The sequence below is a fragment of the Ips typographus genome, linkage group LG4 (assembly GCF_016097725.1).
Source record: "Ips typographus isolate SLU linkage group LG4, UJ_Ityp_2.0, whole genome shotgun sequence".
Taxonomy (NCBI): domain Eukaryota; kingdom Metazoa; phylum Arthropoda; class Insecta; order Coleoptera; family Curculionidae; genus Ips; species Ips typographus.
Window position 1 is genome coordinate 8,370,873 of NC_138425.1, and position 11,119 is coordinate 8,381,991.

Consider the following 11,119-nt stretch of genomic DNA (forward strand, 5'->3'; position numbering starts at 1 on the left):
CGATTACCCATCTCTTTTTCACGTGACCTGAAAGGTCTTTGACGTGACGGTGGCAGTCTAGAAAAGCGTTCGGAAATACGGTACTACTTGAGAAGTGCGTTCCGTTTTAGAGTTTATGTGTATTCATTTTATTATCACTTTTTCGATTTTATTGCTGTTCTAATTTCAGTTATCTAAACAATGTATTAATAACAGTGACTAATAAAGACAAACAATTTTTTATTAGATCCTCGGAAAATTTTCTACAAAATCCTGATACACAACATAGTTTACAAGTTTTGTTACATGAAAAATTAAACAGCATAGTATTTGATACAATTTATATTTTTATTTATTTAGTTGCAATATAATAATGTATCTAGCTAAATTTTTCGTTAAGAGATCCAGCACCTTTTAAAGGAATATCCACATAGTAAGAGGGAATATTGGTTACTATTCTTATACTTTCCTGGTAAGGCCTGCATTCGCTAAAAGACAAAAAAAAATCAAATCATGATAAATATCTACAGTGTGGCGTACGTAGGTGTAAAGTAAACCGCCAACGTAGTAAAACTGCGATTTATTCCAACACTTTTTTCTATTTCACCATGAGCTGGAGTTACAAAGATTTCTTGGTTTGAAACAGTTTTGTAGACATCAAACATTACAGTAAATCCTGCAATTTAATATTTCAATAAATTTACTTTAGTATCCAGATGCACGCAACCACTGTTACCAGTTAAATTGTAAACCGAAATTGTAGTTTTTTTAGTGTGACCCACATAGACATAACCAAATTTTAAGTTACTTGGTTTAACAGAAATATATGGGTAAAAAATCTGTATGGTTAATGGGTTTACCTTAAAAAATATTGTACTTAATACCTCCTAGTAAATAGTTTTGTCAACTTACACTTTTAGCCCCTCCGTTATAAAATAAATTCAATCGTCTGTAAATTGTTATGGCTTTGCTACAATAATCAAATCTCGTATCTTCTGATATCGAATACTTTTCTGTGTATTTCATTACTGAGAACAGAGAGTCTGGCGGTTTGTACACCAGAGCACCCCATCTCAAAATGTTCTCATAAGATAAATTACATGAAATGTTTATCTTCAAAGGTAAACTTAAAATTAGAAAAAATAAAAATTGCAGCCAACTTTTATATTACTTGCGTGCATTGTCCAGGTTTCAACTCTATTCTACTAGCACTTTCCACAAGAGATAAAGGTGGTAATAATTCTATTGTTGCTTCAATAACCGACTTTGTAGGGTTTCTTATCCAGCATTTGATAAAAAAGTTCATCTGTCTCTTTAAAGCTACTTCATTGGCGTAAATTTGTAGGTGAGGAGTTTCAACTTCAACACTCAATTCTGGTCTTACTAAGGACGCAGCAATTTCGAGGGTCAATGAATTAGCACCTCTATGGAAGTAGTTTGATTTGAATCTATTAACAAACCATTTTTAAACCAAGTTTTGTGTATTTTTGAGTTCTGTTATGCCTGTCACTGTCCTTAACCATTATTTGTCCCACAATGTAGCCTCGAAGATCGATAGATTGTTGATCAGATTTAACGTTTGAAGGCTTAAATGATACAGGAATTGCAGTTTGTTGATTAGGTTGTACTTTGATTTTTGGTTGTAGCATCTAAAAACAACAATTACAATTTGATTTCTAAAAGTATAACGTTGATACCTCAATATAATCGAACTTTTCATTTCCATAAAATTGATCAGTAAAATTGAACTGAAACACTTCTGAAGCGTTTTCAGCGACATCACAGATAAAATTAAAACCTGAACTTTCACTGTAATTTTCATCTAAGAAGAAAACGTGCCAAGATACTGTGACCTCGATAGATGATACGTTTTTTATGTGGAACGATCTTTCCACTGGATTCGAACCAAATGTTGTTGTTCCAAACCTTAAAAAAAATAATTCAATTTTTACATATTTTAGTAGTAGGGATAATGAACACCTTATGATAGGGTATTTGGTAATGCAGCCAATAGCGTGAGGAATCTCCAAAGGACAACCCACAATTTCTACAATCATCGAGAAGCTGAAAGGTACAATATTTTCTAGATCGATAACAATTTCTTCAACGTAAATGCCCCAAGTGTTGGCGTAAACCCAAATATCCATCGACACCAACTCATTAGGTTTAATATAACCAGTTTCACGTTCTGGTTGTATCATTATTCCGTATTCAGTAATCATTGAGCCCCACAATTCTTCTATAATAATAAAATAGTATTTATTGTATGGACAGTTTAGTGTTACAACCTGATTTCTTATAAACTGGGCCTAAGCAGGTTTGTATGTGGTTTTCTTTTGCTTGGTAGTTGGTAGATTGAATTGAATACTTTGCAGACTTGAGAGTAACATTTTCCAAGTAAATTGTAATTTTTCTGGCTAAAATGACAATTGTTTAGAGCATTTAATGTGGTGTCCCATTACGGTACATACGTTCTCTTGCTGTTATTCCTCTAACTTCCATAACACATTCTTGCAGAAAAATATCAGAGTCCTGGTCTAACAGCGTTTTCAAAACACTGCCACTATTGCCACCATCGAGGCCACCATCTTGCTCTTGATGTTCACTTTTAATATTGTTCAGCGTATGTTCACTTAATCTGTTCAGTTCAGATGCGTGATCTGACTTTTTCCTTTGCAAATTATCTTCTAGTTCTCCCCATTCCTAAAATCCATCAAAGTTAAAAGATGCTTATAACTTCCTACTTTAAATACCTCTTCACATGAACAGTAATGACTCCAGCTTGAGTCGTATTCGTAGATCACTTTAGGTGGCCAAAGGACTTTTTGGAAGTCATTATTTTTCGTAGGTAAATAGAAGAACACATGGAGACAATCTACCACACAAAGCAAGCGCAATTGAAGCGGTTCCTGATATTCACCAATAAAACAAGGAATAAATATTTCGTCCAGGATTCCCACTTCGTAGCAGGTTAATTCCAGTTGTACGGTCTTGGATTCACAAAGATTTAATTCTCCTGTGGTAGGTGCAATAGAAAGGAAAAACGATAAATTAGTAATTATTCACAATTTTGTATCTTATTCAGATTATGTAACTAATCACTAACCTGACTGTGGGTTATACCGAACATTAATTTTGTCAGCGTCTGTACCACGAGGTGGGAGCAGCCAGAAACAGCCAGAGATCAAACTGTAGTTGTGAATTTTAAACGATACTGTCACAGGAACTCCACTGTAAAGCATTTGCATTGGACATAGAATGGGTTCTCTGCTCTGGCCAGTTTGAATCACAATATCCAGCTCTATCACTTCATAAGTTACCAAACATATACTTTGGGCTAGCCAATCGATGTTTGGTGCTTTTAAGTTTTTTTTGGTCTTGGGTGCGGAAAACACAACCAGGACTGAAACATTTCGGTTGGGTTTTTTTTTAACGATTCGATATTTGATTGGTTGTTGTTGGTTTGAGGCTAAGCTTCCAGAGTTCGTAGACAAGTTATTTTCTCTGACCACCTCCAAGTGTGGTGGGTGATCGATGCTGTATTTTAGCTCTATCATATACCATTCCAAATCTTCACTACTCAAGTTGAAGATGAGAAATTCTTTTTCAACCTCAATTCCTACAGGAAGCAGCCCAAAATCCAAAATGCGACTACTAAAATCAATTACAGAATTTTCTGGACATTTGGTACATGTACAGTCTTGTTCTGTACATCTCTCACATCTGCAAACTCAAAGATTCTTGGTTTCTCTTCATTGATTGATTTTAAAAGCTTACATTTTAACGGGTTCTTTTGAAAGCTGTTTTGAAGGTAATAGAGGATTGAGGTAGCATGCGACTTCTACATCCATAATCAAAACATCTAAATACTTAATATTAAAAGTACAAAGATTAATTAAGTATTTTGTAATATCATCAAATTACCTTACAGATAAAGCAGTTGTGATATCAACTAATTTTCTGCCATTTGTTCTTATAGTAAAACATTCGTCTTCTTCCAAACTGGCTATAGGAATGTCTTTGACAAAAAACCTGGAAATTACCATAACAGTCAAAATTGTTATAAATAAACACTAAAAGCTTACCTCAGATTTGTATTGTAGTATCCTTCAGAACCATCATCAGGTCCTTCTACTTGAAATATTAGGTCTGTAGTGGTACAAGGAGCTAAGCCCCTTAAGGGCATATTAATAATTTGAATCCAGTTGGACATGCTGTGCTCTTCATCTTTGGAGTCAAATTTAACTTCAAATTTCAAGTAAATAGAGCTGAAACACACAAATGCTCATACAAAAACCAATAAAAAAATGACTGCAAACCTCAAATTGGAAATACGCAACGTAAAATGGGACTGCATTTTGGGATTTAGGTATCCCATAAAAATGCAATGTCCTGGCTTTGTTTCAAGTTTTTTAGTTTGATTAGGAATCTGTAAGTTAAATTTTAACGTACTATTATCAGCTAGAAAAGTGGATCCTACCTCAATGGTGATCATGTGTTTGTTAAAACATACAGCGTCTCCCACTAGCTCAACTTGTTGATAGGTATTATTGTCGCACATCAAAAACAACGTCTGAGTCTGTAAACCACACTTTATGGGTTGAAACAAAATAGTTATTTCACTTGTTTCTTGAGGTTTAATTTCAAAATATGACGGGTAAACCCAGAAACCATCCATGCATAGCTCCAAATTTGTTGACAGATGCTGGAATAAAAAAATTAGAACAAAATTTTGCAGGAAACAAACGTACGTTAACATCTCTATTGAGGAAATCATCTTCAGTGAGCCAGAAAAACTTGCCCCGATTGCCCACATTTGTCACTATAAGTGAAACTAGAACATGTTCTGTGGCAAAACAGCTCCCACAATCTACAGTGTTGTTTACTGCTCTCTGTCGTTTGAAAGAAAATCCGTTGAAACCTGGAATTCGCTCAGGTTCTGTGAACGACATTCCATTTGACTTGTAGACATAACAAACTAAACGTGGTGATTCTCTGCTGCATTTTATGGGAATAGTGATTTCTTCTCCTAAATTTAAATCATTATATCCGAGCTTAACCATTTGTTAAGTTTTAAGCTACCTTTTCGACTGATCAGTGTTACTTGATCGTGTAAGTTCAAAAGAACTTTAGGTTTAAATTTGATTACTCCTTTTGCATTCATTCCTGGTGCCATAGTCTGACAGGAATCGTACTCTAAGATCAACTCTGACAGTTTTGGATATGTTTTTATTGTAAGTATCTGAGTGTGGCTGCTGATGTTCATAATTTTAATAGTTTTCTAAAACATGTTTATAAATTATTAATTCAGGAGTGGTCAAGATTTCGTTACTTCGTAACAGCAGTTAAGTTCAAAGTTTTCAAACTGAATTTCAAGAGGTTGAACTTTGAATGAACTTTTTGTAATTATTGGCGCACATTCATTGGATTTCTTGATTTTTTTCCTAGTTTTGGTTGGTGGTAACTCTACAGGTTTATGCTCCTTATTCTGGCGTTGGAGACATTGTTCACATTTGTGTAAAGTAGGGTTAAAGCGGAAATCTAAAAGTTGACAATAAGTATTATGAAATCAATTTTGCGGAGCCCTAACACACCGAGAAATTGCCTAAACATATCGGGATACAAATCACATTTTTCAATGAGGCCATATTTGGATTTATCGGATAGAGAAATGTTAGGGAAAATGTCGCACGGTTTCATTTTCATAACTTCCCTAAGCAGTTGATTTTTTTCGATTACAAATTTCCGGTAAATGTATTCGCCGTGTTGTTGTATGATGTCAAGTTCCGCATTTTTAATTGTATCCGATTCTTCCTCCAACGCCTTATAGACCTGAAATTAAAACTAAAAAAGCTGTACTTACCTAATTAAGATTAGAATACCCCTAAAACGTTTTTGGCAGTTTCTTTAAGACTCAAATTATCATCGACGGAGTAAGTTTTCAAATTTTCAGCAATATTCAAAGAAAAGCCTTCGTTTTCTAATCTTTCCTTGAAAGTATCTCGTATTACGGTATCAGTACAATTTAATGCTCCTGTTTCAGGAATTTCCGGCAACGGATCCATTTTCCTTTTGTTTATTTGATAAAAAGAACTGTTAAAATGACAGGAAAGCGTCAACAATGTTGGTTAAATAGTGTGACAAATAAAAATTAAGTTGTACTTTAAGGACCGGTACATTCAGCTCAGAATAAATTTATTGTTGGGATAATTTTTATAGAAATGATAGAGATTGTTTTTTAACATACACAATTGGATTTAAAAAAACGGGGAAAATGAGATGTCGGTGGGTGCAAGTTTTTTATTAAAAACAACTTGAATTGTTATCAAATAAATTCATTTGTTACGTTACTCTATTAACTTGTGTAATGAGCAAGAAAAATAAAACAAATAATTTTAATTATAAATGTTTATTCTCTGCTAAAATTCTTCGAATCTTGCAAACATTTCCTCTAATCAGTCTAATCAATATATTTATTTACATTAAAAACATTTTTACAACAATATCACATTTGCAGTAAAGAATCTTTGACTTTGGTTTTATTTTTGTTATAATTTTCTTCTTACCACTGCACTACTACCTCTCACTCTCTAGTTTTCCACGTTGAATAGACTATTCGATGAGCCTGCTGTGTCAATTTTGCTCTTTAGCTGCTGCCAATGGTCTACCGCCATCTCCAGGAGGTCCATTTCTTCCAGTTGGCCTCCTCTAGGTCCATTTCTCCTCCTGGTGAGAAGTTCAGGATCACAGTTCAGCAACATTTGCTTGAGCTGGTATAAACTGTCCTTCACTCGTTTTCGCTTGGTTGGTTGATTAGGCAATTTTGTTTGGGTTTCCTGAAGATTCTTGGCAGTTTCTCGATGCACCATTTTTTGGCCGGGCGATAACTCAGTCAGTCACACTGAGAAGTCCGAAATGGAATGACAAAACTGGGTAAATCTTAAAACTTTAAATTGTGTTGAGTGTTGACCCCCTCCAAAACCCTACGTAGAATTTAGGTAGATGCCTAAAATAAAAGATATAGACAGAGGTTGGGTAGGTCCCAAAAACCAGGTAATTATTGTCAAACAGATGGGGGCGTTTATTATGGGTTATTTAAAATAAAATTTTGAACCATGCTAGGAAGTTGTAACCAATAAGATAAAATGTTAACTGATGACATTTAAATATGATCACCTCACAAACTTTGCTATTTTCGGAGCTCATAGAAGGGTCGAACAATGAATTGTAAAAAACACCCTTATTTTGAGTCCAAGAACCAATTCGCAACTTTGCTAAATTTGACGACCGTCGTAAAGGGTTAAAAATAAAAAGGTTTTTTTTAAAAATTGCATTTTATGACAGTGGCACCAACCCCAATAAACCCCTTTTGGAAGAAATATCGCGAAAAAAACCTTTTTTAGAATTTTATTGCACTAATAGTAAAACTTTACAACACAAATGGCTAAATTGGCAATATTTACTAACAACAGTTTTACAGCATGTTTACCTGGAGGTCAGGTACAGGGTACAAGACTGATAATGCTGAAAAGTCTTCAAAAAGCCCGAATTACCTAGAACAGAGTTATGTGAGTTAATTACCATACTGTATCATGAGATAACTAAAGAAAAACTTTTAACTTATAAAAACACAAGTAAGTAAGTAATCCATGATGTTTGAAAGGATGGAAGCTCAATGGTACAGAGCTTGAAATTTATAGAATACTTTTACTACTTGAATCCCTATCGAAACTACGTTTTAGTTCCATATTGAATAAAAAAGAAAATTTCATCAGCTTTGAAGAAGACTCAATTTACTTTGGTTTTCAAGAAATTCCACGTATTTATTAAATTTGATGCATTAAAAGCTCAACCAGTATCGGCACTATTTTATTACAGACTCTACCTTTTTTTGGAACTCAACAAAAAGGATCGAACAATAAACCGTAAAAAACATTTTTTACAACCCTTTTTTTCTCAAGGTTGGTAAATTCGCAACTTTGCTAAATTTGACGACAGTCGTAAAGGGTTAAAAAGTTGCAATCGGTTTTTATGGGGGTGGCACCAACCCTTCTGGTATATTGGCACAATAAATCTTTGGTAAGAATTGCACTATTACTGAAATTTTACACCACATTGCTAAACTGCCTTTTTTAACGTCAGGTATTTAAAAAAAAATCCCAAATAGAGTTAAAACCGGACAAATCAAAGAAATAACAATAAGGGGTGCAAACATATGCCGTCATAATTCTTCAGAATTCGAGTCAATTATACCTGTAAAGGTGACGTTTCCACTTGATAAATTTTGCTTTCGCCATTTAGCGACAATAAATTTCACTAAAGGAGACTATTAATTTTTCTTCTACGACCATATTCTATGGCAATTTGAGCATATTAAAGGCAATTGGGTTCTATGGTTCTATCTGGTCCAGCTGCCCCAAAACTGTCATTTATCATTGTGGTTCCAACGTTGAAAAATCCGTACCTAAAAATGTATAAAATTCTCAGACCATTGTGCTTTTTAAATTTGTTATTATTATAAGTACCTGAGTGTGGTGGGTGGTTTATCGAAGTTAACAAGAGGTTTATTTTAGTTTGATTGAATTATAGTTAAATTTATATGTTTTGTGAAATTTTCTGTACAGGGTGGCCTAATTTGCTTCTTTTCATATGAAAACTTCTAGAAAAAGTAACATTAAAAGTACAAGTTTAAAGTTTACTCATCGCTTCTTCACTTAATTAACTTTATTGGTGAAACTAAAACTAGCTATAAGAAGACCGTTGCGAGACAAAGACAGAAAATCTGATAAAATATCTAAGCGAAAACTTGGGGCAATGTTGCCACAAGCTTATCTGAATTCATCTACTGGATTACACACAAACCGAACTAAGCACAAGGCACTGATCGCAAACAGATTATCAAAATAAAAGAAAATGATTAGGAATGTTTTAGTCACAAAATTAATTGTACAAGTAATCTAGTCGACGAATTCAGAGAAACGTTTGACAACAGCGCAGCAAAATTTCTGCCTACTTGGAGTACTTGGACTTTTTTAGGTTTTGTGTCTTTGTCTCACGCATGCAATTATAACTTTTCTCTGTCAGTTCATGGTTTTCCTATGGCCGGTTTTAGTTTATTTACAAGCCAATCACATTTTGTTATCTTTTTTTTATGTTAGACCACCTTTTCTTCACTTTCACAACGAGTTTTATGTTAACATAAACATTGAAATGTTTAGTGTTTGAAAGGCTGAACCAGCCCAACGATTGGAGTATTAATTTTTTGAGATGTATATTTTCAAGTATTTTATTAAAATTATTGTTTTTTTTATTAGTTAGACCAAAGATAAAAATCAGATTTTAAATGACACTACATACTAATTTAAAATATCCCCACCAGTACATGTATAAAAGGTCTCATTACAAACTGAGTGTAAAAACAGTGGTGTAATTTTCACTATTCGATTCGAAGAAAGTTATACCTTCACAACCTACACCGACCTGCACCACTGGCTGGTTGTCATAAAAACCAATACAAACCGTCCAATCACAGTTCAGCAAGTCTAAATTTACCATGACGGAGGACATCCCAATAAAGCATTTAGTCGATTTAAAAAATAATTTTTCAGTTTCAGTTCAGTTTGGTCATCAGTGTTTAGAACTTCAGATGTTAGACAGGCACGTGCGTCTACCCTCCACCAAAATCATGTTGATGTCAGAAGACAAGAAAGTGAGGAAGCCCCTGATGGAGAAGAAACGTCGGGAGCGAATCAACAAAAGTCTAGACATACTGAAGGACATTCTGATTACTTGCGATCCACAAACCGTCAATAAAATGGGAACGAAAACAGTCAAACTGGAAAAAGCTGATATCTTGGAGCTAACCGTCGACTTTGTGAGAGCCATACTTCCTTCCAGAAGACCATTCATATTTTCTCAAGTACCACATCCTCAGCGGCATGTGGTACCTCCACCTTACCAGAATTGTCCTGCTAGAGATCCAGGAGTACTGGCGCCATTCCGACCTAAGCCGTTACTGTCGTGCTCTCCAGATTTAAACTGTAATGAGTTATTTTATCATAATAGTAATGTTAATAGAATAGGAACCAACCAAACACCTAGAACAATTTCAAAGCTGGATGACCATAGTGAAGTTAGTTCCAATAAATCATCATATGTTAGTGATGAAGAACAATTTGTTGGTAATAACAATGAAAGTGACGGTGAAATTATTGAGGACGGTCATCCTGATCAAGAAAACATTTGGAGACCTTGGTAAACGGTCTTATATGAAATTATGTCTTTAAATTTAATTAGTGAGTGGAGTAGCAGGTTTTGTCCGAAAACTCAGTGTGGTCCACTCACTAATATTTGTAAATTATTTTTAATTTCCTGCTGTGTTGCATTTTGTGATAATAATTTTAAGTTTGTTATTAATGTTATGTTTGTATGTATATAACGTATGTCATATATGTATATTGTAATAGCATATATTCTAATAGTAGTAAAAAAATCATCACCTTTATTATTAGATTAAGGTTCGTTCAAAACCCATAATTGGATTCCTGTTACATGTCACAATATTATAAAAAAACACATTTTGTAACGAGGATTGATGATAATAAAAAAATCTAAATAAAATATTGTACTTTCAACTTAGAAAGTAATCGTTTTATTTGTTTTTCATATTTATTTCACCAATTATTTCAATATCTTCACCCAGAGAAAAAATATTGTTATGGAGAAAATAACAAGACTTTTTTCAATGTCGAAACTAATTGTTGAAGGGCATGAATTTGAAGGGCAAGACATAAGAAAGTTTATAAACTGTTTAACAAAAAAGTTGCACCGCCCACATTTTGGTTATTGAGAAACTGATTTTCTATAGTTTGAGTTGTATACCAAAATCATTCTCTTCTGTTTACTGTTTCCAATTATTGTAATTACAATCCACATTTTTTGGTAAAATTCACATCAGAAATTTAGTTTGCATCTCGGAAAATGGGTATTACTGGTATTACCTCAATATTTATGGATGAATAACTTTGTACAGAGAAAAGTGATGTTTTTAAGCTTTTTTATAAATTGCCCTGTATACACTAGATTAAAAGATATTTGCAAGCTGACAAATTGGAATATTTTCTAGATGAATGACTAACCG

General features: G+C 33.8%; 2 protein-coding genes across 4 annotated transcripts; one reads left to right on the top strand and one right to left on the bottom strand.

Moving 5' to 3' along the window:
• Positions 1-306: 306 nt before the first annotated feature.
• LOC145728765 (deleted in lung and esophageal cancer protein 1-like) lies at positions 307-6,270 on the bottom strand. 2 transcript variants are annotated; one of them, XM_081979246.1, is made up of 22 exons: positions 5,862-6,263; positions 5,574-5,811; positions 5,312-5,520; positions 5,062-5,260; positions 4,731-5,008; positions 4,460-4,684; positions 4,299-4,408; positions 4,065-4,247; positions 3,909-4,011; positions 3,757-3,848; positions 3,086-3,702; positions 2,733-2,995; positions 2,451-2,682; positions 2,268-2,396; positions 1,960-2,218; positions 1,677-1,905; positions 1,483-1,628; positions 1,151-1,427; positions 892-1,092; positions 716-839; positions 520-655; positions 307-467 (listed from the first exon to the last, which is right to left on the bottom strand). In XM_081979246.1, exons 1-22 carry the CDS (start codon positions 6,042-6,044, stop codon positions 359-361), a joined length of 4,542 nt encoding a protein of 1,513 aa, XP_081835372.1. In that variant the 5' UTR covers positions 6,045-6,263; the 3' UTR covers positions 307-358. The 2 variants fall into 2 exon arrangements, with proteins under 2 accessions (XP_081835372.1, XP_081835373.1); XM_081979247.1 differs by lacking the exons at positions 307-467; positions 520-655; positions 716-839 and having other exon boundaries at positions 939-1,105; positions 5,862-6,270.
• Positions 5,156-10,621, top strand: LOC145728767 (uncharacterized). Of its 2 annotated transcripts, XM_081979252.1 has the most exons (2): positions 5,156-5,213; positions 9,588-10,621. In XM_081979252.1, exon 2 carries the CDS (start codon positions 9,626-9,628, stop codon positions 10,235-10,237), a length of 612 nt encoding a protein of 203 aa, XP_081835378.1. In that variant the 5' UTR covers positions 5,156-5,213; positions 9,588-9,625; the 3' UTR covers positions 10,238-10,621. The 2 variants fall into 2 exon arrangements, with proteins under 2 accessions (XP_081835378.1, XP_081835377.1); XM_081979251.1 differs by lacking the exon at positions 5,156-5,213 and having other exon boundaries at positions 9,197-10,621.
• Positions 10,622-11,119: the final 498 nt, after the last annotated feature.